The 27,114-nt window shown below is 43.9% G+C and overlaps 1 protein-coding gene across 25 annotated transcripts in view; it reads left to right on the top strand.

The window, feature by feature from the left end:
* MACF1 (microtubule actin crosslinking factor 1) overlaps positions 1-27,114 on the top strand; it is a 337,865-nt gene that overhangs the window by 301,385 nt on the left and 9,366 nt on the right. For 14 of the 25 annotated variants that reach the window (XM_043461815.1, XM_043461814.1, XM_043461823.1 and 11 more), the window contains 22 exons: positions 242-415; positions 508-663; positions 809-1,006; positions 1,548-1,676; positions 2,501-2,674; positions 5,886-6,041; positions 6,146-6,352; positions 6,479-6,598; positions 7,019-7,188; positions 8,206-8,365; positions 9,586-9,780; positions 10,146-10,274; positions 11,042-11,185; positions 11,611-11,799; positions 13,815-13,935; positions 14,453-14,616; positions 15,875-16,037; positions 18,159-18,313; positions 19,149-19,223; positions 20,365-20,382; positions 23,310-23,427; positions 24,220-24,288. In XM_043461815.1, coding sequence (XP_043317750.1) covers positions 242-415; positions 508-663; positions 809-1,006; positions 1,548-1,676; positions 2,501-2,674; positions 5,886-6,041; positions 6,146-6,352; positions 6,479-6,598; positions 7,019-7,188; positions 8,206-8,365; positions 9,586-9,780; positions 10,146-10,274; positions 11,042-11,185; positions 11,611-11,799; positions 13,815-13,935; positions 14,453-14,616; positions 15,875-16,037; positions 18,159-18,313; positions 19,149-19,223; positions 20,365-20,382; positions 23,310-23,427; positions 24,220-24,288 — 3,184 coding nt within the window. The remainder of the gene's footprint in view (positions 1-241; positions 416-507; positions 664-808; positions 1,007-1,547; positions 1,677-2,500; positions 2,675-5,885; positions 6,042-6,145; positions 6,353-6,478; positions 6,599-7,018; positions 7,189-8,205; positions 8,366-9,585; positions 9,781-10,145; positions 10,275-11,041; positions 11,186-11,610; positions 11,800-13,814; positions 13,936-14,452; positions 14,617-15,874; positions 16,038-18,158; positions 18,314-19,148; positions 19,224-20,364; positions 20,383-23,309; positions 23,428-24,219; positions 24,289-27,114) is intronic. The other 11 variants (XM_043461824.1, XM_043461830.1, XM_043461827.1 and 8 more) reach the window with 3 other exon arrangements.

Genomic DNA, 27,114 nt, shown 5'->3' with positions numbered 1-27,114 from the left:
AGTGGGGGCTGGCTACTCTAGTTGCAGTGCGCAGCTTCTCATTGTGGCTTCTCGTTGCGGAGCGCAGACTTCAGTTGTTAGCGGTGCACAGGCTTACCTGCCCTGTAGCATGTGGAATCTTCTCACATCAGGGATCAAACACATGTCCCCTGCACTGGCAGGCAGACCCGGCTACCAGAGAAGTCCCATTTTAGCTTTTAAACACTTGTTGTGTTGTTAACATTTAGTATATCTTTGGTAGGAGTTCAAAGTGGAAGTTTACCAACAGCAAATTGAGATGGAGAAGCTCAATCACCAGGGTGAATTAATGTTAAAGAAAGCTACTGATGAAACGGACAGAGATATTATCCGAGAACCCCTGACAGAACTCAAACACCTCTGGGAGAACCTGGGTGAGAAAATTGCTCACAGACAGGTAAGGCAAATGGCAGAGTACATCAAGTGGACTACTGTCTGCTGTCTTCTGATTTCCTAACAAACGTTCCCTTCGTATCGTTTTCTGAGTAGCATAAGCTGGAAGGTGCTCTCTTGGCCCTTGGCCAGTTCCAGCATGCCTTAGAGGAACTAATGAGCTGGCTGACTCACACTGAAGAGTTGCTGGATGCTCAGAGACCAGTAAGTGGAGACCCAAAAGTCATTGAAGTTGAGCTCGCAAAGCACCATGTGAGTATTGTCGTTTTTTATCTCCAAGCCTATTGGTTTGAGATCATGTACTGCCACCAGAAGCTTTTTGGTATTGTGTTGTACCTTAGAGAGCCAGGCTTAATGATACCTGTAGAGATAAATTATGTTGTTAAACATTTTTTAGGTTCTAAAAAATGACGTTCTGGCCCATCAAGCCACAGTGGAAACAGTCAACAAAGCTGGCAATGAGCTTCTTGAGTCTAGTGCTGGAGACGATGCCAGCAGCTTAAGGAGCCGTTTGGAAACCATGAACCAATGCTGGGAGTCGGTGTTACAGAAGACAGAGGAGCGGGAGCAGCAGCTTCAGTCGACACTGCAGCAGGTACATGCACTGTTAGTACCCGTTAGTACCCGTGGAGCTGCGCACGTAACGTTTGGAAGAAAGTGCGTCTAAGTCGACGAAAGGAAAGCAGTTTGGTGTAGAACCATCTGCCTTGAGAGGAAGGTCAATTCTGTGCTGGAGGTTGTCTGGAAAGAACAGCTTTTAATTGGGTCATTCTTTTTGGATTAGTTTGTGGTCCACTGCCTCCATCTCCTATTCAAAGTTAGATCTTTGCGGTGACAAACCTTGTTCTCAGATCAAGTTATTTCTTGGATCAAGTCAGGTTCCTCCATATCCAAATTCAGCACTACCTTAGTCAATTCATCAGGTTGAATCAGACGTCCCTGTTACAGCGAAGCGTGAAGGATTCTGCTGAATTGTAAATATAATATGTTGGCCCCATGCTCATCCAGCAACAGAGCAGCCCTGCCTGAGAGCAGCGCCGGATTCCTCCCTTAAAGATTCCTTGTGTGATCATTTAGAGAGTTTACTTTGGAAACTAGAATTGACTACTGACCTTCCTAATGTCTTTTCTCAAAAGGCCCAGGGTTTCCACAGTGAAATTGAAGATTTCCTCTTGGAACTGACTAGAATGGAGACCCAACTTTCTGCATCGAAGCCCACAGGAGGACTTCCTGAAACAGCTAGGGAACAGCTTGATACACACATGGTAATAGATTTCTTGAAGTTGATCATAGGCATCCCATATTCAGTAGCTCCTTTCTGAAGTTACAGAGACATGTGCATCTGAGAGTCTACCAAGTAGTATGTTTTTACTGATAGTATAGTGCTTGGGGGTAGGTGTGTATATACAGGTTTCTAGCATCCTATGATAGGCAGCAGTAGCAACGGGGAAGAATTGGCAAGAGATACCTTGGTGAGCTGGCAAATCAAGTTAATCAGATTGTCTGACGCAAGAATATTGATTTGAAAGTGAGCGTATCAAGAAGACAAATAGACACAGACATGGTGGTATTTAAGAAAAAGGCTACTGGGGCTTCCCTAGTGGTCCAGTGGTTAAGACTCCACACTTCCACTGCAGGGGCAACAGGTTCAATCTGTGATTGGGGAACTGAGATCCTGCTTGCCTGTGCAGCACAGCCAAAAAATGGAAAAAAAGGAAAAGAAAAGAAAAAGACTTCTTAGTGGGGGATGGTTTAGGGAAATCCAATAGAAACTGACAATGTTTCAAGATAGTGGCCGAGAACAAAAGGCAATGTAAGTTCTAGGCAAATCCCTCAGCAAAAGGAGAAATAAATTATTGGGGTCCATTTTTGTGGTCACTGGTCCTTAAAAAATTCTGTTGGTGACAAAATTATGTTAAGGAAAAATGGTGGGTTTTACTCCCTAATTGTTCATAAGTTGAATCTAAAAGGAAGGATTTTAATCCAAATGAGACCTTCCTCAGCTTTTCCAAACTATGCTGGTAAATCTGTGTGTGGGTGACTTTGAGGAAATTGGCATTACTGACCTCTTTCTTGCCCTTTCTTAAAGGAACTCTATTCCCAGCTCAAAGCCAAGGAAGAGACTTACAATCAGCTGCTTGACAAGGGTAGGCTAATGCTTCTCAGCCGTGATGACTCAGGATCCGGTTCAAAGACAGAACAGAGCGTAGCACTCTTGGAACAAAAGTGGCATGTGGTCAGCAGTAAGATGGAAGAAAGAAAGGTATCACCACAAAGTTCAGTTTGATTACTGTTTAAGGAGTTTTCTTAATGATTGCATGCAGTTGTTACCTAGTTTCTATGGAGGATTTTTTTAACACCCAGTTGCATTGTGACAGGCTAGCAGAACTGATATCCTCAGAATTGGTTTTGTGCTAATCAAGCCATCTTTTCTGCCTTTACGTTTCTATTTTCCATCCATGTCAAGTTGCATTGATGCTACTAGTTTCTGCTGTTACTTCCTTTTATAATATTTATATTTATTATATATAATATATATTATATATATAACATTATATAATATTATAATATTTATAATACTGTGTCCCTTTTCTGCATCCACCAGTTAAGGCACTGCTCAGCGATGGACTGTGTATTCCATCTACTTAAAAACAGGTTTTGTTGGAGTTGGTGACTTGAGAATGGGAGGTTAGGAACAATATACAGGGAGTATCATGAATAATTCCTCACAAAGAATTTGATTTCTACTTACCAAAACTCAACAAACAATAAATCATATGGCCTTGTCCTACTTTTCCTCAAAAATCAAATTGTCTTCAAAAGAAAAGTGATCAGAGATCAAGGCATCTGCCCCCAAACAGTACTTTTTATGAATACAGAGTTTTAGGATATCCCCCTGCACACAGTTTCTATGCTGGGCAAATGAAACATTAAATATGTGTCCAAATCCATTGGCCACATCCATTGAACAAATAGTTATTAGGCATGTTTGTACTAGGCACTGTACTAGGTGTAGAGTGGAAACAATAAAGGCATGAACTCTGTCATCGTGAACTTGAATGGGCAGAAGGAAATAAATCACTCACATTATAAATTTAACATTTTGAGAGAAGCATTAATTTACTAGAATCCTTCTTGTGTGGGGGTCTGGTAACTTTGTTACATGAAAAATGAGTAGAGGACCCCGAGTATATGGCTGTGTTCTAATTCTTAGATGGGCTCTTGTTTATAATTCCTACTGAATGTAGAATTCATTAAAGAAACCGAGGTAGATTCTGGCTCATCATCAGGAAGTTTCTACAGGGTTTTCCTAACAGTGGAGCAAGTAGCCTCGAGGAATACAGTTTTGACCCTTGAACAGCATGGGTTTGAGCTACGCGGGTCCAGTTGTGTGCAGAATTCCACCCCCCAACCCCCGCGCTGAATATGTCTACAGTCCTACACAATCCCTAGTTGGTTGATAAATCTTTGGAGTCAGAGCCGTGGATATGGAAGGCTGACTATAAAGTTACACATGAATTTTCAACTTTTCAAAGCATCGATGCCCTTAAACCTGTGTTGTTCAGGGGTTGACTGTAGTTGGTGAACTGATCAAATGAAGGCTAGCTATCAAAGATACTATTTTTGATTTTGCAAGAATAGTACATTGCAGAATTGCTAAAATTAAGCTCTGCTAAAACTATGTAGATAAAATGATGTGGAAAGATTTCCTGCCATCTGGGAACTTGCAGTGTATTGACTTCTAAACCTTTCTTTGATAGAATTGAGGTAGATTTTATTTTTCTACTTTTTTGTTTATATTGAGCCTGCGTTTTTGTAACACTCATTGTAGTGTTGGAGTGGGGGGTGGGCAGCTGATGTTTTTTACTGACGTTACTTCCCATCATCTAGGAAATTAGTCTAGCCCAGCCAGCTTCCCTTTCGCCCACCTGCTCTGGGGGAATGGCATGGGGTGGGAGGCCACCTTCTGCAGTATACTGCAGCCCATGCCCTCCCACAGGGGAAAGGAAGCACTCAGAAATCATGTCAAGCCCTGCCTCTGGATACAGGAGTGGGGACAGGTGGCAGCACTCCTGGGACCCCCCTGCCCGGGTGATGCAAGGCCTAGGCTGCTGGAATGGCCAGTCCAGGCAGGCCTCAGTTTTCCCTACTCCAGAGCACTGCCCTGCTCTCCCAGTAGACACCAGGCACTTATTTTCTGACTAGACCAGGCGTAGGGGAGGGGTCTGGGTGGAGCCACAGCCACCTCCAGCCATTTTTTGCAGAGGCTTCGGAGACCACCCTGCTTCCAGAAGTTAAAGTCTGCCCTCCAACTGTAGCCAGGCTGAACCCTGGAGACATTGCCCAAAGATAAGCAGGGATCAGGAAGGGAAATACGAGTGTTAGGGGAATAGGGTGTGTTGAGTTTTACAATGCTTTTGTTTGTTGTTTAGCCGCTAAGTCCTATGGGACTCTCTTGCAACCCATGGACTACAGCCCGCTAGGCTCCTCTGTCCATGGAATGTCAAGGCAAAATACTGGAATGGGTTGCCATTTCCTTCTCCATATAGTATTTGTTAGGTTACAGAAGTAACCTGAAAATGCCAAGAGGAAGGTAAAAAGCATTCATAACCCAGTTAATAGTAATAAACATTTTTAGTGTGTTTCTGGTGTTTCTTTCTGTGAGAATTCTGCATATATTCATTTTTAACAACCTGTCATTATCCTGTTTTGCCCACCTGATAGATGGGCCAGAGGCAAAGGCCATCATCCAGATGTTCTGGGTGGAAGTCTCTGAGGATGGAGCTTGTAGACTGAAATTGGGGTGTATTCATGGAAAAATAGCCTGCATCCTGATTGAAGCACTGTTTTTGTCATCCTAATTTAGATCAAAATGACTAAAAATTTACATCTGATGTCACATTTTTACTTGAAATATTCTGACCTTTATTGCCTTTGTTGCTTGCAGCATAAGCGTGTTTCACACTCAGACATTTTCAGGTGCCATATTTTCTGAAAACATATTTTAACAGAAAGCATTGCAGTGAGCATCATTATCACAGTGAAGTGCTTTTCAGTTAGTTGTTTTTATGTCACAAAAAGGGCATTAAAGGAAACTGAGACTTTGCCCAAAGCAGGTTGGAGATCCTGCAGCTGTCACCACTAAAGGGCCTGTTCTCTTATGGTCCCTAAATGGCTTGAATGGCTTTATTCCTGTTCTTTAATGTCCCAGGAAGTGGGGAATGGCAGAGAAAGCAACTTAGCTGTAAACTGTGCTCTTTGCTTTTCCAAGCACAGTTGCTTGAGTTTCAGATACTAGCATTCAAAATGTCCCCTTCTTTGCAAACAAGGCATGTTTGGAGGTTGATTAAATGAGGCTTCCTTCTTAGAAGTCTTTTCACTTGGTGTACAATTCACGTCTTTGTCCTTGAAGCTATAATTCCTGAATTTGGTACTTGTCTTTTTGTGTGTGTGCATGGCACCTGAAAATTTAGTCAAAGCTGGAAGAGGCCCTCAACCTGGCAACAGAATTCCAGAATTCCCTGCAAGAATTTATCAACTGGCTCACTCTAGCGGAGCAGAGTTTAAACATCGCTTCTCCTCCCAGCCTGATTCTAAACACCGTCCTTTCCCAGATAGAGGAGCATAAGGTAACAATGGCATTACAATGCTGCCTTCCTTTTGCAAGTACCAATTGAAAGTGATGCTCCTCAATCTTAGCTCCAGTCTAAAAACAGCAATATTTTCTCCTCAGGTGTTTGCTAATGAAGTAAATGCTCATCGAGACCAGATCATTGAGCTGGATCAAACCGGCAATCAGTTAAAGTTCCTTAGCCAAAAACAGGACGTTGTTTTGATCAAAAATTTGCTGGTTAGCGTCCAGTCTCGATGGGAGAAGGTTGTCCAGCGATCTATTGAAAGAGGGCGATCGCTGGATGATGCCAGAAAGCGGGCAAAACAAGTAAGTTGTGAAAGAAAGATACCAATTTATTGAACAACCTTGGACTTCACTTGTTGAGTTGAGATAAAAGTGCTGTGTTGTGTGCATGTTCATTCCTATTATAACTTATTTCTTCAATAATTTCAGTTCCATGAAGCTTGGAAAAAGCTGATTGATTGGCTGGAAGATGCGGAAAGTCACCTCGACTCAGAACTGGAGATATCCAACGACCCAGACAAAATTAAACTTCAGCTCTCCAAACATAAGGTGCATTGGCTCACTGCTCTTCATTCCTGAGCTTGGGATTCACTGACATTTGTAGCTTGCTAAAAAAAGGAAAAGCTAAAACTTTTAGCTTGCTGAAAGAAAACTAATCAGTTAGTGTTAAACAGTTAAGATCATAGAGCCAGCCTTCCATTTTGCATGTAGACAGTGTCTAACCATAACAACTGCTTATTTTAAATAAGAGTTCAAACAAAGTGACTGTGGGAGTAGCCAGCTAAAACTGTGGGCTTTTAGAAAAAGTCATGATCTGGTGTATGTGGCACAAACAGAACCTCACCAATTTCTTCAGGGTAAGCTGTTGTTAATTTTAAGACATAGTGACATTCATACTGTATCTGGTTACCACCTGAAAACTCAGTGTCATCTGACTTTCAGCATTTTTTTTTTCTTTTCTGAAAACAGGAGTTCCAGAAAACTCTTGGTGGCAAACAGCCTGTATATGACACTACAATTAGAACAGGCAGAGCCCTGAAAGAGAAGACGTTGCTCCCTGATGACACTCAGAAACTGGACAACTTACTGGGAGAAGTCAGAGACAAGTGGGACACTGTTTGTGGCAAGTCTGTGGAGAGGTGAGCATGAATGTCCCCTTCGTGGGTCTCTGTGTTGTCCCCCAAAAGTAACCAGGAGACGGTACCAGATTCTGTAAAAATGATAATGAAGCTAACACATCAGTAACAGTAGCATCTTGGTATTTCCAATTAATTGAGTGATGAATTATGAAGTAATTTGAGGAAAATATATTAAAATTATCTTACTTAAACTTGAAACTTACTGTATTACAAAGAGAGAAGCCTATAAAATCAAGCCAACAATAGTATTAATAGAGCTATAAATATATGTAAATCGCCAATTTGTAATGCCAGAATCCTGGCTCAGGAATGCCAGGTTTTGAATGTTCTTCAAAAACCTCTGATATAGTATCTCCTTTAACCACCATGAGACTCAGTCATCCTTATAACAACCACTGAGGTGGGAGTACTCTCCTCCCCCTTTTACAGATCAGAAAAGAGTCATGAAGAGGTTTCTTGACTCCCCCGTGCTCACTCAGCTGCTAAGTGACAGAGCTGAGATTTAGTTCTAAAAGTTGTACTTTTATCCACTTGTACCCACTATGCTATGTAAGCATTATGATAACTCTTTATTATTTGTACTCCCAATTTTTCAGATGAGGTGACTTGAGTTTCAAAGAGGTAAAGAGACAGGCTAGAGTCTCATGACAGATGGAGAGTTAGGAGTTGAACTGCTGGCCCCAGGCCATTAACAGAATCGTCCCCCTCTCCTGGAGTGGTGTAATGTAAATAAAAAGACCTTGGGTCGTAGGGTTTGTGTATGTGTATAGCAGCTGGACTCTTGAGATCCCAGAAGTGCATCTCTACCTGTCACCTGTACTGTGCTTAATCCATTTTTGAGAGTGGTTTACCTAAACATACCTACATATCTCTTAGTCACTTTTTATAATATTTTTAACTGTTCTAACACAGTGGTCTCTAGATAGAGTTCAAGCAGTATTCCCTTTCAACGGCCAGAACTATGGGCCATTCATAAAAGGATCATTAAAATTAGTGAGGCTTATGTGCTTGTCTCAGGCAGCACAAGCTGGAGGAGGCCCTGCTGTTTTCCGGCCAATTCATGGACGCCCTGCAGGCCTTGGTTGACTGGTTGTACAAGGTGGAGCCACAGCTGGCTGAGGACCAGCCTGTCCACGGAGACCTGGACCTCGTCATGAACCTCATGGATGCCCACAAGGTGAGGGGTGAGATCTGGGCTGTGTGGAGGGCGAAGCCATCGGGTCCCCCATCCCTGTGTGCCTTCTGCTCCTGCTGCCCTCCTAGGGCTTCCCTAGAAAGGAAGGCGGAAAGAGCCTGTGTCTCTGCTTGTCGGAGAGGCGGCTCCTTGCTCTGTGTGTTTAAACAAACTGCTGCCGGGATTCTGCATCAGTCACAAAGAACTGACCAAACTTGGTTTGATTCAGATGTGCCGATGTGTAAGCTTCATTTTGAGGTTCCCTCCCACTTCCTGTTTATATGTCTCAATTGAATCTTATATGTCTCAGTTGAATCAAATTGGATTTAAATTCAGGAGACCCTCAAGATATCCATTTTCCACTGATTCTTACAATGAAAATGAGTGCTTTTTCAACTGCTTGTGAACCTGGCAAGCTAGCACCGTGCATACCAACATTTAGTACCTACACCTGTATGTTGAACTGCATACTGCTCTCCTGCTTCAGCATCAAGCATTCAGCTTTACCTTGAAATTACACCAGATTTTTATGTACATGGCAGGTGCGCTCTTACCAAGAGGGAAAAGAGAGGGGAGGGATAAATTGGATGATTGGGATTGACATATACATACTACCGTATCTAAAATAGATAGCTAACAATCTACTGAATAACACGGGGAACTCTACTCAATACTCTGTAGTAACATATATGGGAAAAGAATCTGAAAATGAGTGGATGAATGTGTATGTATAACTGGTGCACTTTGCTGTACGGCAGAAACTAACGTAACAGGGACTTCCCTGGTGGTTCAGGGGTTAAGACTCTGTGCTTCCTATGCAGGGAATGCGGGTTTGATCCCTGACCAGGAAACTAACTTCCCACATGCAGCATGGTGTGGCCCAAAAAAAGAAACTAACCCAACATTGTAAATCAACTATACTCCAATAAAAGTCAATTTTAAAAGTCCCACAGTTCTGGAGAGGTTAGCATAGCAAGGTCCCTGTATCACAGGTGAGGAAGCTGGGACTGCAGTTAAGCAGCTTATCCAAAGTCACATGGCCTCATTCAGACCCGCGTCCTCTGATGCTTCTTTTTCACTTGTGGTCCCACCTCCATATTTGCATAAAAGACACACAATTAGAACCTATCAAAGGAGAATTGAAGGAAAGGAATACTTTCTCTTTGGTTTTACTTCTTGAATTCAAAATGTTTGTGAGACGAACTAATTCTCCTACTTTCCAGGTTTTCCAGAAGGAACTGGGAAAGCGAACAGGAACCGTTCAGGTCCTGAAGCGATCAGGCCGGGAACTGATAGAGAACAGTCGAGATGACACCACTTGGGTGAAGGGGCAGCTCCAGGAGCTGAGCACTCGCTGGGACACCGTGTGCAAACTCTCCGTCTGCAAACAGAGCCGGCTGGAGCAGGCCTTGAAGCAGGTCAGACAGCACCGGGGGGGCCTGAGCAAAGCCAGTCTGGCCTCTTTGTCAGGATCAGTTCCGGCCAGTCTCACAAGGAGTCAAAAATTGATGTTCTAGATGTTCTACAAGAACATTTAGCATGTCTGTATTAGAGAAATCATGACTCCAGTTGATTTTCAAAGTAGCACAGATGAAAAATGACCTTTGGGGGCTTCAGTAGAGCCTCTAGGTGCCTTTGATAGGCCAGTGAGTTCAGGCCAGACCCCTCTCTGGCTGCCGTGTCTGGGACCTCAGCAGAGGTCCCAGAGGCTCTGGGCTTGGTTGGTTACTCTGTTGGTTACTCCCAACAGAGAGGCTCAGGCTCTTGTGCTTGGTTATTTCAGGCAGAAGAGTTTCGGGACACAATCCACATGCTTCTGGAGTGGCTTTCTGAAGCTGAGCAGACGCTACGCTTTCGGGGAGCACTTCCCGATGACACGGAAGCTCTGCAGTCTCTCATTGACACTCACAAGGTAATCCATCTCAGGGTGCGGGTCCCCACACTGCCCACAAGGGGAAATGACATGTGGGTTTTCTGACCCCCTAGAGACCACTCATCCTCTCGTCTTTTGCAAAAGTGGCACATGCAGGTTATAAGCAAGTCAAACAGCTGGTGTTAGTACCAGAGGAAAACATGGGCTGCTCTAGCTTTACTAAAGAACACCCCACCCCCACCCCTCTGCATACACCTTGCGTGGCTTTCCTCCCTGACCAGCTCCAAGCCTGATCTGTGCCCCCAGAGCTGCTCACCAGGCTGCAGGGCATAATGTGGTGTCTGGGGCCTCAGTGTGGCTGTTCTAAGGAGATGGGAAGTGTTTCCTTTTTTAATTTTTGTATTTCCCACCTAGAGATTTTACTCTTGGTTTTGTGATTGCATTGTGTTAGGTATTGTTAAAACATTGTAGTGTTTTGTAGCTGTCACTATTTTTGTCCAGTACCGTTTACACATATGGAAATGAATATAAACAGGAATTTGTAAAAAGAGGGAGTGCTCAGGAAGGAGGTCAGCTTCTGTGTTTCTAGTCCTTACCATTCGTTCACTGAAAATCATTCTTCTATAAGTCCCTTACTTTCCCACACCTGTGAGAACTGGAAAGAAAATGCCAGAGACACCTAAATACATACTTTAGAGGTCTGTGTCAACACAGTTAAAAAAAAACACTGAAGTGGTTTTCTCCTCTCAGTCTAAACTAACAGTGCTGCTAGAGTAGGTTTAAGGTTTCAAATCTTGTTTGTTTAGGAATTCATGAAGAAAGTGGAAGAAAAGCGAGTGGATGTTAACACAGCAGTGGCCATGGGAGAAGTCATCCTGGCAGTCTGCCATCCTGACTGCATCACCACCATCAAGCACTGGATCACCATCATCCGGGCACGCTTTGAGGAGGTGAGTCCCTAGGTTTACAGGAAGACCACAAGTGTCCCATCCCCCATGTAAGGAATCTTTCACTCACTCTGAATAGCTCAACAGGAGTCAGGTTATTAGCATTTTAGCAGTGACTGTTTTCTTGATAATGTGCAGAAACCTGAAAGGACGGTGCTGGTATTGTAACACGTTCCTTGATGACGTCCAGTGGACACATGCCGTGCCCTTTCCTCCTTCCAGGGACCTTCTGTGTCTAAGACCGTGTACTGCATTTGTTTTCAGGGGAACTGACTTCTTATTCCAGCTCTGTCTCTGGAGCAAGAGTGAGGCCTCTTGACTGCTTGGGTGGTCTTTTCCCTAAAAGTCATTGTTAGGCTCACACAAAAAGGGGCTTTGAAAATAAGGAATGTGCTTGACTGAGAGCCACCGGGTCCCCTCCCCCGCAGGTCCTGACGTGGGCTAAGCAGCACCAGCAGCGCCTCGAAGCTGCCCTGTCGGAACTGGTGGCGAACGCCGAGCTCTTAGAAGAACTTCTGGCATGGATCCAGTGGGCCGAGACCACCCTCATTCAACGGGATCAGGATCCGATCCCTCAGAACATCGACCGAGTGAAAGCCCTTATTGCTGAGCACCAGGTACCCCCACCCCGTCCTCTGGTCATAGGTTTCCCGCGTGGCCCATGGAGCCCATTTCCTTTGCTCTGTGCATCCGTGTTTTAATGGCTGCTGAACATATTCCTGCAGACTTACCAGCTTAAAACGTGCTTACTCTCTCGCAGTTTTCGTGGGGCGGGGGTCCGGGCATGAGTTAGCTGGGTCTGTTGACTATTGGTTTCTATTGACTAGCCTCTGCACCATGGTGCCATTACCTGGGACCTATCCCATCACACCTGGATTCAGAAATATTTATTACATGAACCCAGAGATGGGCCAGACAACACACCGAACTAAACTGAATGGAGGAAAACTCTTGAGTTATCTTCATATACCATATATTCTTAGTAGACAAATACTTGTTAACCATGGTTAAAACCATGGTTTTTAGCCATGATACCTTACACTGAAACAAGTATAGCTCTCGCTTAGTAATGCCCTGGGTGTGAATTCTTTCAGCAGATATGATTAACCTTGCCCTGTGCTTCCCTTGGAGTTCACCTACACTGACCCCTCCTCTCCTGAGTAAGAGTATCTTCTTGCATCAAGGCCAGTCCCTCGCCCGTCTGCTCCCACCCCTCATTCCTTACACCTTCCAGCCCCCATCTTTCTCCCCCGCGCCCCTCCACCACCACCGTCTGTCTGACCATTGCTGCTCAGTCTTCTTAGCCAGTTTCTCTTCCTTTGTTATTGGTTAGTCGCTAAGTTATGTCCAGCTCTTTTGTGACCCCATGGACTAAGGCCCTGGGCTCCTCTGTCCATGGGATTTCCCAGGCAAGAACACTGGAGTGGGTGGCCGTTTTCTTCTCCAGTGATCAAGCCGATGTCTCCTGCATTAGCAGTGGGTTCTGTACCACTGAGCCACCAGGGAGGCCCTCTTCTTCCTTTATGCACTTGTTAAGGTTGCTGTTCCCTAAAGTTCCATTCTTAACCCTCTTCTCACACCCAAGGTATTTAGCCTTCACCTTCAGCCAGCACCTGTACACCAAGGGTTTCCATATCTCCTGCCTCATCTGCACATACAGGAAGCCAGAAACAGTTCTGAAACTTCACCGCAGCCTTGCTTCCTGGCCCTGGCCCTAACCCCCCTTCCCTCCACACTGCCTCCTCACTCCTCATCCACTCAGTCACCCAACACAGAAGCCTGTGCTGTGTGTCTGGGATTTCTTCTCTTTCTGTAGCCCTACGTTTAGCCAGTTGTTGGGTCTTATCTGTTCTACTTTCAGAATACTGCATGGCGGCTCCTCTCCTGCCCTGGCTTAGGCCCTCACTGTGTTTTGCCTCAGTTACTGCATTAGGTTCCTAACTTCTGTGCCACTCCACCCAGCTCTTTATCTTATGTCCTGCCTCCTACACTGAGGCCGGAGCGATAGCTCTAAGACAGAGATCTGTTGGTGTCTCTTTTCTGGATCAAAATCCTTCAGTTGCCCACCCACTTGTAGCCCCCTTGCCAATTGCTTTCAGAATAAAATCCCAGTCCGTCAGCCTGACACAAGGCCTCCCTGGACCTTTGTGCTGCCTGCCTCTCCAGCTGTCCCTCTTGCCCCACCTCTGATGGCATCCTCAGTTCAGCCAGTGATCAGGGCCCTGGTTCACTCCACTCAGGCTTCCGTGGGACCGCCTTGCCCCCAGTCTTTGGCCCATTGCTCAGCACACAGCTCAGGCACCAGCCTCCAGGCAGCCTTCCTGCCCAACTTGGGCTGTGTGTGCCCATCCTAGGCCTGCTTTGGGGACCTGGGTACCACTCATTGCTCTGCCTGGCCTGGTTTCCTCACTCAGCCATGAGCTTCTGATACTCAGAGTCATGTCTTATTCTTTCAGGTCTCTAGTACTTGATGATGTGCCTCACTCATCATATTTCTTGAAAGGAGTGGGGCCATGTTTAAAGGCATATCTAGTGATCCATTTGTAGCAGGCTTAGCCCTTTTAGTAAGAAGTTGCCTATTTCCGTCTCAGTCCAAAAAACCCTCAACTCTTTCTTGTTTTGTGTTCACCAGACGTTTATGGAGGAGATGACTCGCAAGCAGCCTGATGTGGACCGGGTCACCAAGACGTACAAGAGGAAGATCCTAGAGCCAGCCCACGCGCCTTTCATGGAGAAGTCCCGTGGCGGCGGCAGTACGTGGTGCCCTTGGGCAGGAGGCGTCCTTCCTGCTCACTGAGGATGAGCATTTCAAAAACCATATGGGATTGGAATGAAAATCTGTTTTTGAAACTCACTTTTCTTAGACAGTAGCTAGACTCCAGTTTTTTGAATTGGTATGAAATTTGGGGGTGGCTAAACTGATTCATTTGTAGCAGCCTTCTGATTATTTTAGTCATCAGCGCTGACTGTTTACATTGGTTTACAGTAGTTTCTTCCTAAAATAAGTTGGCGCCTGTAGAACTATTGTGTTTCCTTGGTCCGCAGAGTGGGGCGGAACCGACTGAAAGTGTGAGACACGTACTTGTTGGCTAGGGGAGAGCAGCAGTCGTTTCTGCTTCCGTGCCTCAGTGCGGCCAGGGCCCGAGTTTCCTTCCTCAGTTACTGACCGGATGTCATTGTGCAGATCCTTTAGGTTCAGCCAGATGGCACCTTCTCATTGTGAATGGACAAAACCAGCTTTTCTAATCTCATGATTATTTTTCCTTTCAGGGAAGTCCTTGAGTCAGCCTGCGCCTCCTCCCATGCCAATCCTCTCACAGTCTGAAGCAAAAAATCCACGGATCAACCAGCTCTCCGGGCGCTGGCAGCAGGTGTGGCTGTTGGCGCTGGAGCGGCAGCGGAAGCTGAACGACGCTTTGGACCGGCTGGAGGAGGTGAGGCCCCGCCGGGCAGCCGTCCCTGGAGGGAAGTGACTTATCAAAACACAGCCCTTCGGAGGCTCTGGGTACTGACCCGTGTGCCTTGACCTACTACTTCTGCAGGAGGAGCAACAGAGCAGTGTAGGCCAGGACTCAGTCCTGCAGGCCCCGTGGGAGAAAAGACCCATGTGAGGAAGCTAACAGCTGACGGGCTGTAGCACTGGTCCTGGAAAGCAGGCTGTCAGCCAGTCCAGGCGGGTCCGGCCTGTGGCGCCATCCTCCTTAGCGCCCGGCCATGGTTGAGAATCAGGAGCCTAACTTGGCAAAGTTACCGCCAGGTGTGGAGCATCTCATAAAAATGACTGTTACTGAGCCCTTTTTGTAAAGATATAAACTCCCCAATTATGAAATGAGTAGTTTTTTTATAATCCTGTTATTTGTCGATTCTTCAGTAGATTATAAAAAGCAAATCTATTTTGAAGTATCATTAACTGGTCTGAAAAATATAGTACTTCACTTCCTAGTTTCTAAAACAAATTTCTAATATCTTTTATATTTTTTCATTTGTGCATATCAAAGCAGCTATGCCCAGAAGTGAGTGTTCTGTGTTTTTTGTTGTTATTTCTGTAGATCCAGTTGAGTTTTCAGCATTTTTGGTTTTGGCTTTTTCTTTTTTTCCCCCATTCCTTCCAACTTTGGAGTTTGAAAGACCAGGGGGAAAACCACTGCACTGTTTTAAGTCATCCTGAGTCCGTGTCACTGGCATAGTGCAAGCAGCCCAGCATCACTTTGTCCACTGCACAGGCCCGCTGCTGTCCACCAGGACCAAATACTCACAGTGGGAATCAGAGGGCAGTTCACTCCCTCTGGCGCCATCCCAAAGAAACACCACATAAGTGGGGCACACTGAGGACTTCTCTTCTGGGGTAGAATCCATTCTTTTACATCTGAGGGGATGATCCTTTGAAAAAATGCCAAGGGAAAGCAAGGCCGACCCCACCCACTCTTGTTCTGCATTCTCTGTATCTTCCATGGTGGTTGTTGAGTTACTGTTTCTCTCACTGCTCCATTTTACCGCAGCTCATGTAAACAATCATGGCTTTAAGTGAAGGAGCCAATGTGCCTTCACAAAAGAGGCAACACAGAGATTTCATTGTTGGTCCCCTGAAAAGGCCTGCATGGCTTTGCTGGATGTCTGAAAGTTTGGGTATGCTCTGGGCAGGTTTGAAGGCCAAAACAGTAGGTCTTGTTGATGCCTCTGATCTCTGTCTAGTTGAAGGAATTTGCCAACTTTGACTTCGATGTCTGGAGGAAAAAGTATATGCGTTGGATGAATCACAAAAAGTCTCGGGTGATGGATTTCTTCCGGCGAATTGACAAGGACCAGGATGGGAAGATAACCCGTCAGGAGTTTATCGATGGCATTCTAGCATCCAGTGAGTCCAGTCACAATTCCAAACCCAGGTCACACCTAGATTCCTTGCACTTGCTTTGTCGAAGCAGGCTATATTTCTGGCTAAACAGTCTTTCTTAAGTGAAAGCTGAAGTCTTAGAGAAGAAGTAATGTACCTGCTTACTAAAATTGGTCTATTGTTTTGATGGGGAGTCGGACCTCATTTTGCTTAGAGTTAAAACAATCAGGTCTTATTTGACACATTATGGCAAGCAAAACACATTCAAGGTTTAGAAAAGGAGCTAACTATTGTGAATAATGAAGTTCTAAGTACAGGCAGACATTGGAGATATTGCAGGTTCACTTCCAGACCACCTTTATAAAGCAAATATTGGAATAGAGAGAACCATTAGACATTTTTGGTTTCCCAGTGATATAAAAGTTATGTTTATACTATACTGTAGTCTAGTATTTTAAGTATTCAATAGTGTTATACCTTAAAAAATGATGTACATACCTTAATTTAAAAATAATTTATTGCTAAAATATGCTGACCATCATCTGCGCCTTTAGCAAGTCATTATCATTTTGCAGTAATAACATCAGAGATCATTGATCACAGATCACCATGAGAAATAATAATAATAATGGAAATTTTGAAATATTGCAAGAATTACCAAAATATGACACAGAGAGATATGAAGTGATCATATACTGTTGGGAAAATGGTGCCAATAAACTTGCTTGGCATAGATGGAGTTGGTGCAAACCTTAAATTTGTTTAAAAGAAGGGGATGATATCTGAAGCATAGTAAATGAGATCATATATTTTATAAGCTGTTACATAGATGCCAGAAACTGACATGAGATATGCCTATAAAATATTTTTTTTAAGTTTTTCACAATATCAGTTGTTCAATAGGAATTCAGATTTATTTTTTTTTCTTCCAATTTTATTGAGATGTAAGTAGCATACAGCAGTGTATAAGGTTAAGGTATACAGCATAATGATTTGATTTACGTATATGAAGTAATTATCACAGTAAGTTTAGTGAACATCATTTCATATAGGTACAAATTTAAGACATAAAAAAATTACTTCTTGTGATGAGAACTCTTAGGGTTTACTCTCAACAGCTTTTATATGTGACATACAGCAGTGTTAATTATATTTATCATTTTGTTGTACAATACATCCCTCATAATGTCAGTTTCTGACATCTGTATAAAAGCTTACAAAATGTATGATCTCATGTATTTTTAGCAAAAGGAATAAGTGAGGCGTTTAGTTAAGTGACTTGCCCAGATCACAGAGCACATCTCACAGGTGTGCTGCTTCACATAGAGGCCCAAGAAGGCCTGTCTGGAGGTAATACCTGAGTTGAGACCTAAGTGATGGTAAGGATTCAGCCACGTCAAGATTTCAGGGGAGAGACAGAGGCAGAACTGCAGCAGGTACAAAGTGCTGAGAGGAGAATGAACTTGGCAGGTTCTCAGAGGTTAACATGGCTGGAGTGTCATGACCTCAGAATTGGTAAGATGTAAAGTTGGAAAGGTAGAAAACAACTGTTAATGTGGGGCGTTGTTGGCCATCATGAAGGGATCAGATCTTATTCTAGAGACAGTGGGCCGCCAGCAGAGATTTCCATCTGAGAGACAGTGTAGTTCACTTTATGTCTCAAGAACTCATTCTGGTTACTGTAGCATTCACACCTTGGAAAGCAGTTGTGAGGAACCCAAAGCAATAATCTAAATGTAGAAAAACTTCACCCTGTTTATTCCAAATTGTTTGTCTCCTGAAATAATCTAAATATCCGACCTATCGATAGTGGAGTGAATAAGTATATTCTGAAGTTCAGTGGCAGGTCTCTGGTTTTAAATTGCATAGGGGGTTGGGAGGGTTATGAGTCTATTAGCAAAAATGCCAAAAACTGAGTGTGTTCTGGGGCATGCTCTGAGTATGCCATAATATATTTCGGGGTGATGTTTATCTTCTTTGTAACTTTTTGTATTTTCTAAGTTTTCTAAAGGGAGCATGTACTGGTTTTCAGGGAAAAAAAAGTTAAGACAAATTCTTTTAAAGAAGTATTTATATAACCTCCAACCAGCCAAGTAAGCCTTTTCTCTTAGTTAATGTTCCAAAATGTGATTAATTTTCCTCCAGAGTTCCCTACTACCAAGTTAGAGATGACTGCCGTTGCTGACATTTTTGACCGAGATGGGGATGGTTATATTGATTACTATGAATTCGTGGCTGCTCTCCATCCCAACAAGGATGCTTATCGACCAACAACTGATGCAGATAAAATTGAAGACGAGGTACGAGAAATAATTGTATTTTGAGTACATTTTTGATGACATGTTGCTACTGTCCTAAATTTGATCGGGTGCAATTGCCATATCAGCCCTTCAGCATGTCTGTTGGGAGGTGATTATCTGGAGTTCTGTTTGGGGATCCCCTGTTGGATGGTGGAGCCCCCGTGGGTCTCCAGCTAGCTATCAAGCTGTGGCTCCGTCTCGATGAATTCACTCACGTGAGTCATCTCTATGTGGTGCTCTTCAGTTTCAGAGAACCTCTCCAGGGCACCACGTTGCCTAGAACAGACTCTGCTTCAGGGTCCAGAGGAGCATCTTCATATGTAGCATAGTGTTTAAGATGTATACCCACCAACCTCTCTGCCTATTTAAGAACTGTATCACATTGAAAACTGCGTCACGCTAAAAAGTATGAATTCATTAGGAGCTCATAGAATTGATCCTGAGATGGGGGAAGCAATGGGCCTGGTCTGGGGAGTGGCCCAGAGCACCCCAGGGCCAGGCTCCTAGGTAGAGATTTAAATCAACTCATAATTTGCCGTTAATTAGTCAGTTAATATTGATGCATGCATATTAGCACATTTCTCTGAGGGAATTTTGAAGCAAGATGGAAGAATGTGTTGTATCATTACTGGTGAATTTCCTTTATATTCAGCATCTAACCGAGTCTCCATGAGACTCATGATAGATGATAAATGCATGTGTTAAAAGCCTGGAATTCCTAAAAATATGTAATGAAGAGCTTCTCTGATGACATGTAAAGATCTTTGTTTCTTTGAAGAGGGAGTCTTGCTTTATCCCTCACAATTTTCTTTTTGTTTTTATTCACTACTAATAGGTCACAAGACAAGTGGCTCAGTGCAAATGTGCTAAAAGGTTTCAGGTGGAGCAGATTGGAGAGAATAAATACCGGGTAAGAAAGAGAAAACCAGTCCTTCGTGGTGGTCATTCCTTCTGTGCGGCCCTTACAGGAAAGAGCCTGACACGACAGATGGGTGACCCCAGCTTCCTGCTTGCGATGCTTGGAGGACCAGAGCCAGTGGGACTTGACATGCAGTGTCTGGCCCTCATCTCCGCAGGTGCCAGGTGTCAGGTGTCCTGTGGGCTAAGATTCAGAGCCCCACATAGTTGCATCTGGAAAATAGTGCCCTATTTGGTCCGCAATTGCTTGTATGAGATCCAACAGGGGAGACATTTCAGAGCCCTCTCTTCACTACTGAACAGGTCTTTGTGGACGTGGAGGCACCTTTACCATAAGATAAGGAACCAGCTATCTAATGACTGGCCATTGCCCCCAAGGAGCTGGTCGTCATAGCCCATGTGGCTCAGAGGCTCAGGGCTAGAAGAGCTGTGTTCAGGCTCCACAGGACTCTTAGCCCGCTCAGTAGTCTTCTGCAGAAAGCCGTGCTGAGTAAGGCCATGAATGACAGTGAGCCATGCTGTGTTTTAGCTTCGTTTGGGGCCAGGTGGGGACATAAAAAGAATCTATGACAGGATTCCTAAAATGTACTCAGCAGTATGTCAGGATTCTCTAAGGTCCTAAGGTAGATCTAGGATTGGCAAAGAGGATTTAGGTGGCCATTTCAGATGACAGAGTGACATGCAGCCGGTTAGGAGCACGAAAATGAGATTCATGGGCACGTCAGAACTGTCTTCAAGGTTCAGCAGAGCCACGGTGCTGCTCTGAGCCAGGGAGCAGAGTGTCACGTGGCTCTGCCTTAGATCCAGCCCAAGCCTTGGGTTATAATAAGGCTCCAAGCAGTCTTACCCTGGTCTGTTGGGTTTTGTTTTGTTTTAATTACCTGTGAGAGAGATGAATTAACAGTAGCAACATAGAGTGCAAAAGTTAGGTCTTCTTAGCTTGTAAAACCACATCCCTGAGTCTGCCCTGAGTCTGAAGCTGGATAAGAATATGGTCAGTATGTATTGTTCTTGAAACCGTTAACATGACTATGTGATTTTCATTCCTTAGTGTTAATTTGACAAAATGTTCTCTGTTTTGTTTTGTTTTTTTCCTTCCATTTCCTCCATCCTTTACTCTTAACTGTCTATAGTTCTTCCTCGGCAATCAGGTACAGTGTGCCTTGCAATCATACTTTTTGGTGGAAATGGTCTGTGTGGCTAATGCTGCCTGTTCTTTGCTATGGGGAGAGGACATAATCTGAAGCATGCCTGGGTCACATCAGGTTGTCTTACCAAGCGGAGAAACTGCTAGCCGGGCAAGTGTTCTAAAGCTGTCTTCAAAGAAAAAGATACAAGTGTATATAATTTTCCATTCAAAATTTGATCAGCTAAAAACAATATTTTGCTGGGCTGCGTTACAAGTACATAGTATGGTTCCAGGGAAGTCAACTGTGATATCAGTCTATCCCACCTCTGAAAGAGCCCAGTCTTGTCCTTCTGTTTTGGAAGTCAGAATATCAGACAGCACAGTTCTGACTTACACCCAAGTCTTTTGACCATTAACACAGAATTTGTAATGCACATTAAGTCAGAAAAGTCTTGGGGTATTTAAGGTACTCAAGTCTGTTTAAATACCTTATTAATATTTTAGTTATTTGTACTTACATTTTATAATTATAAGGTATGTGAGAAGTGTAGTGTGGAATCATACTTGGCTGTAGCCTGAAGTTTGCCAATTATGGCCAGCCAGTATGATCTAATGGGATCAAATTAGACTTGCAAAGAAGATTAAATGCTTTTGACTCTGCTTGGTAATTCTAACCTTTTAGTTCTTTTTGAGGGCTCCGGGGTCCTATGTCTTTAAATGGAAGGAAGTTGCATGGGTAAAATTTGTCTTGTGAAATGAAATCAGAAACACTTGGTGGATTTGAGGCCTTCAATCAATGTTGAGTTCCAGGCACTGCCTTAACCACTAACTATAGTTACATTCTGGGCCAGTGGGAAGAACAAAGGATGGAAAGAAAATGAAAACAAGAACAGCCAAACTGACTTTAAATAAATCATTGCAGAAGAGTGGCAAGTAGCACCTAAAGGTCGGGCCTGTTTGCTAATGACTACATGTGGGTACAGGGCCCCTCTGAAGTGGCACCGATGTCCTCTACTCCACTGACCGGCAGAGGGTCAGAGGAGTCCATTCCAATGTGGGGAACAGAATTATGAAGTTCATTTTATACACGAGGCACCTGAGGCCTTAAGGACCACTGTGCCCACAGTCACGTGGGAAATACCAGAGCCATGACCCAGGTCACTGTAAGGGATTTCCCATTTAAGAGAAGGAAACAGAGCCTACTGTTGTCCCTAAGACTGTCCAGGGGTCCTTGCTTCCCTGGCAACCCTTCTCTGCCAGATTTGTGCTGCTCCCTGTCTGTAGAGATGTGCTCCCCGTCCACACTCATCGCTCTGGCCTCGGCTTCCCCAGCCACGTTGGCCTCTGGCTTGGGTAAACCTCCTTTTCCCCATAGCTCAGTAAAAGCAAGTTAGACTATTTCAGAGAGCTTTAGTAAGAAATTAAGGGGAAAAAGGAATGGAATCCGTGCAAATAGGCTGACAAATCATTTTGTCACATTGACGGGGCACAGTAATCTAAGAATATAGCTCAGCTTGGGGTTCATTCCTGATTGCCTCTGGGAGACACAGAGCTCCTTTCCTTCTCCCCTCACTTACCTAGAGAAGACCCCGTACCGTGACGCAAGCTGGCATTGCCCTCGGATCTGATGGACTCCTCGGTGCCTCCCTGCTCCCACTCACAGGGCCAGTGTCTGCGGGCAGCTTCCTTCCTGGGACAGGACGTTCTTTCCCTCACATTTCTGGTCCCCACTTCAGTGCTCCTCACACCACACCATGCTGTGGCTGCAGTCACTTTGTATAAAAACCTATAACCTATGTGAGATGAAAGATGAAGGGTGATTTTTATTTTCAAAGATAAGGGCTTGGGTTGGGGGTGGTATTTTTTTCAATCACCTTGCCTGTATAAATTAACAGTGAACTTGAGTGAGTGCAAAGTCATATGGAAAATTACCACAAAAAAACTGATTTTGAGAGAAGTTGATTATGGATCCTTCTCAAACATCCTTTCTGGCATTTTCAAATTTTGTGCCCTGTTTCAAAGTTATGGTTCTCCTTTTAACTTTGAAAATCTTAAGTGATTGAATTCTCCCCCCAACATTCTCTTTGAATTAAACAATTTTAGGAATTCCATTTCTCCAACCATATGTTTGATTTTTGTTTTGGGATCTCATGATTCTCTTCTCTTGCCTCTTTATTTTGGGAAGAGGATAATTTATGCGATAGGAAACTCCAAATGTTGATAGGCTTGGGAAGTTGGCATATTTGGCAGGAAAAAAAGGAAAAATAAATATCAGAAAATCATGCTTGTTTTAATATCTCGAAATGATTGTTGAAAACTACTTACAGTCAGCATGGTAGATTAAAATTTTAATTTCTTCAACTAAATTTTAGTATAAACACTATCTAATCATTTGTTCAAATGAAGAAAATTTTCTGCTGGTGACAGTCACAATTAGAGAATATTTAAGGGTTTATTTCTAAAATGATGTGTAAAATCAGATTTCCTTCTAAACTTTTAATAACGATGATGCTTTGCAAGGGTTTCCTTGAGACGTGAGATATTTGCTGTTTTCCATTTAACTTTTGAGCACACTGTATTCAGAAGCTGACATCTACCTCATAGCTACCTTTTCTTTTATGGAAAAAAAACTAGCTTAACAAAGAATTGTATTACTGGATTTTAATTTGGGCAGCGTCTTTGAAAGACTCAAAGTGAGCTAACGCCTTGTCTGTCCTCCAGCTTCCCCTTGGGGGCAGGGTCACAACCCTTGGAAAGTACGTCAAGACAGTGACCTTTAGCTTTTCCATATTTTAAGTTTTCTGTGAAAAATGCAAAAAAGTGAGAGTTAAAATTCGCTCCAAACTGCGAACTTGTCACTCCATCTGAATACAGTCTGCTCCATTAGGGGCGTGTCGTCCGCCCTGCCCCCCCCAGCGCCCCGGCTCACCTGTGTCCTTGGCCCTGCAGTTCGGGGACTCCCAGCAGCTGCGGCTGGTCCGCATCCTGCGCAGCACCGTGATGGTCCGCGTCGGCGGAGGGTGGATGGCCCTGGATGAGTTTCTCGTGAAAAACGACCCCTGCCGAGGTAAGAAGCCGCGCTCAGCACGTTACTTGTCAGCCACGCCCTCACCACTGGTCTTTCGTGATTCCAAAGGGTGCTGGCGGTGGGGTCTGTTTGGTGTCTGTTGTTAAGCTGCCCAGATGTCATCCCAGTTAGTGCAGAGGGGAACTTGGTCAGGGTGCCAGGGCAGACCAGGGGAGAGAGCAGGAGGGGTGGATGCTATTGAGGGAGACAGGTTTCTGGGAACGCAGTAAAAAGGAATTAGGAATTTATTGGTGTCATCAGATATTTCCGTGTGAGGTGTTACACTAACACCAGCCTGGAAAGAAGCCCTGAAAAGGCCTGTTGGCTCCCTGTTAGCGCTGCCGGTGACCTTGCCTGGAATTTGTGCGTCTGAAAGTCAGGGAGGGCACTAGGCCCCTCTGGGGAGGGGAGGACGGGGAGCGCCTTTAACCAGAGGATGAGGAACACCTGGCAGTGGGCCTGGGCACTTGTCAGGCAGGAGTCACCTGAGTGGGCCTGTGAGGTCTCGGTCTGCTTCATCCTACAAAGGCCGGCACACCAGCCCAGAGGCCAGAGAGAACAGCCAGTTGAGTGAGCGATGGCGCCTGCCGCTGGAGGCGTGTGGGGCCGCGGCCAGTGGGAGATGGTCAGATCCTGGTCGTGCATCCCCTTCAGCTGCTCCTTCCCTCCCCTCTGTTAGCCGAGCTGCATGTGGGTACGCAGGGACCTCCCCCTCTCTCTGCCAGTGTGTCTTTCTTGACCAGTTTCTGCGTTTCCTGCTGTTTTTTTGTGTTTATGTATTTTTTATTCTAGTGCACCATCCTGGGAGTAAAATAAAGCGCTCTGATTCCAGCTCTTCGATTTCCAGTCAGTCTCCCATAGGTTGGCTTTTAAGCTTTGTCCCTCTTACCCACGTCCTGGCCCGTTGAGAATGGCTTTGCTTTTTAAACTTTAGCATCTCTTGGCTCTGTGATACCTGCTGCCTTTATGAATGCTTCAAAATAGCCAAACCATAGCTCTTCTAACTATTGTAAATTGACAAAGCATAAAATATGCCTGTTGAGACAGTACCCATGGAGTTTGTTCTGAGTTTCTGTTTAACAAATACTTACAGGTTTTTATGCTACACACTATTATAAGCATTTTACCAGTAAAAACACATTTTCACCTCTAGGAGGTGTAGCTACTATTATTATCTCCATTGTATAAAATAGCAAGTTGAAGCACAGAAAAGGTAAACAACCTTCTTGAGGGGAGGCAGCTAATAAATGGCAAAGACAGGGTTAGGATCCAACAGTCTGGCTCCTAACCGATATGCTGTGTGTCTCATGGGCTGATATACCCACCACCACCCCTTCTTATATGTGTTTTACTGCATAATTAAATTCATAAAGCTTACTTTGTAAAGCAAACAGAAATGTTTACCATACTGTTACATCACTTCTTTGGATGTGATTTATTGTCAGAATCTGAAGCATTTAAAGCTAAAGGACCTGGGACTTTCAGGACCTTTGCAGTCCGGTGATTGAGACTTCGCCTTCCAGTGTTGGGAGAACAGGTGCAGTCCCTGGTCGGGCAGCTGAGAACCCACATGCTTCCCGGCCCAAAATCTAAAACATCCAGAAGCAATATTGTAACAAATTCAGTAAGGACTTTAAAACTGGTCCACATCAAAACAATCTTTAAAAAATAAATAAGATGAAGGTTCTCACATGAATTCAGATATGCTCATAAATTCCTCTTAACTCATTCTGCAGATACTCCAATAAACCCAGAGTAATAATAGGGTAATAGTCTTCATTAGGAATTCCTTTTTATGAAGTAGCTAGTTTTAAAAACACCTTTTCTGATAAAAACTAGAGCAGGTTTAAATCTATTTTAGAACTTAATTATATCACGAACCAATTTCTTTGATATAAAAACCCCTTTGATTGTTTAAAATGAGAAGCAGTATATATGTCTTTTTAACCGTAAGTCAGTAAAGCAAGATTATTCCTTTCCAGATCTATTAATAAGGTTTTATTTTTCATGTCATGTGTGATTGAACTAAATAAACAAAAGAGAGATAACTGCATGTGACATTTTGGAATCTTTGCCTGTTTGCTGCCTGCTCTACTTGCTCTGTTGACAGTAACTTTGTGCTGCTGGCCAAGGAGAACACTGCTTGCTTTTCCTTATCTTGTTAGCTAGAAATTGGAACCCCCAAGGATATATATGGGAGGGCCATCTAGGAGCTATTTTCTATGGAGCATAGTAGCCTTTTTCAGCATCTCTTGGAGCAAAGCAGGTAAGGCTCTCCCCATGCCTTCCCAAGGGTGCCCTCATCCTGACTCCATTGACTATAGAGTTCAGAACTCCTGTTAGTCTCAGATATCATAACTCTACCATGATGGACAGGATGAGCTACATCTCAGCAAATAAAAAGTTGTGCTAATAAAGGAACACTTGAGGGCCCAGGCAGATGTAATAAGTGATATGAAGGGCATGAACGTCACAATGAGAAGTGCCTAGGATTCTGTGAGGATTACTATGGAGCTTCTCAAAGCTCCACTTCAGTGGACTTTTTATTCATTTGGGTTGCATTTACTTGGCTGCACCACAGAGATTGTTATTCTGTGAACAGTACAAAATTTATGATATAATACTGATGTTGCATAATCGTGTTATCTGCCTTTACACAGCTGTTTAAGATGATGAAAGCTATCTCAGCCTGCACATTTCTGTAGCCAAATGTAAAGGTTAAAGTAGTCAACTCAGTAGGTTGCTGGTACTGCGAGAATTGGAGATTTCACTTTCTGAATTGAGCCGTGGCAAAGGAAATCATGTTTGGATGGAGATAATACGTGCACATTTACCCTAGGGGTCCAATGAATGTTTCTGAGCATTAGACAAATTAGTTCCCTGAAATTTTACTGACGATCTAGAAAAACTTTATTGTGAAGATTTAAAAGAAACAGTTTGGCTTAGAACTGATTTTTTTACTATATGGTAAAATACATGTAACTTACCATCCTGACCATTTTTAGGTGTGCAGGTCAGTAGCACGTTCACACTGTTGCGCTACCGTCACAATCTCCCATCCACACAACTCCTCATCTTGGTAAACTAAAGCTCTCCCCATTAAACAATGGAAGTGAATTTTAACTACAGGCCTGTTGCAGCCAAAATCAGTGGCTAGCAGTAGTCTCTTAGAAAAATGATGATCTCTCTAGTGGTTGAAAAACTGAATTTGAAATGACTGCCTTTGGGGTCTGGGCCCCAAGATATGATCTTTAAAAAAAAACAAACAAAAAAGTCATGGTCAAATGCATTTGTAAGAAACAGAGTTAAAAGTAAGCAGGTTTCTTTACTGCAGGACTTCTCAGAGTTTATAAAATGCTGCTTGCATTAGGGCTCTCCTAGAGAGAGAAAAAAAATGTAGAATCCAGTGTTTACTAAACTTCTCTTCGTAGGAAACCCCTCAGAAGCCTCAGTTTGGGAAATGCTGCTGTAAGCCATGAAAGACCATGGAAAGGTTTTAAACTGTTTAGAGAGATCAGATTTCTATTTAGAAATTCAGTCTGGGGAATGAGGAGTGAGGGAGGGATGGGGTTGAGATGAGAAACACAGAGACCATTTGGAAGCCTGTTACAGTGGTCCAGGGTTGGGGAGATGCTCCATGAACCACATAAGTTTGAGGTGTGCCGAAAGTCTGAGGGGATTCAAGAA

Source organism: Cervus canadensis, chromosome 2, assembly GCF_019320065.1.
Source record: "Cervus canadensis isolate Bull #8, Minnesota chromosome 2, ASM1932006v1, whole genome shotgun sequence".
Lineage (NCBI taxonomy): Eukaryota > Metazoa > Chordata > Mammalia > Artiodactyla > Cervidae > Cervus > Cervus canadensis.
This window is presented reverse-complemented; position numbering and strand designations above follow the sequence as displayed.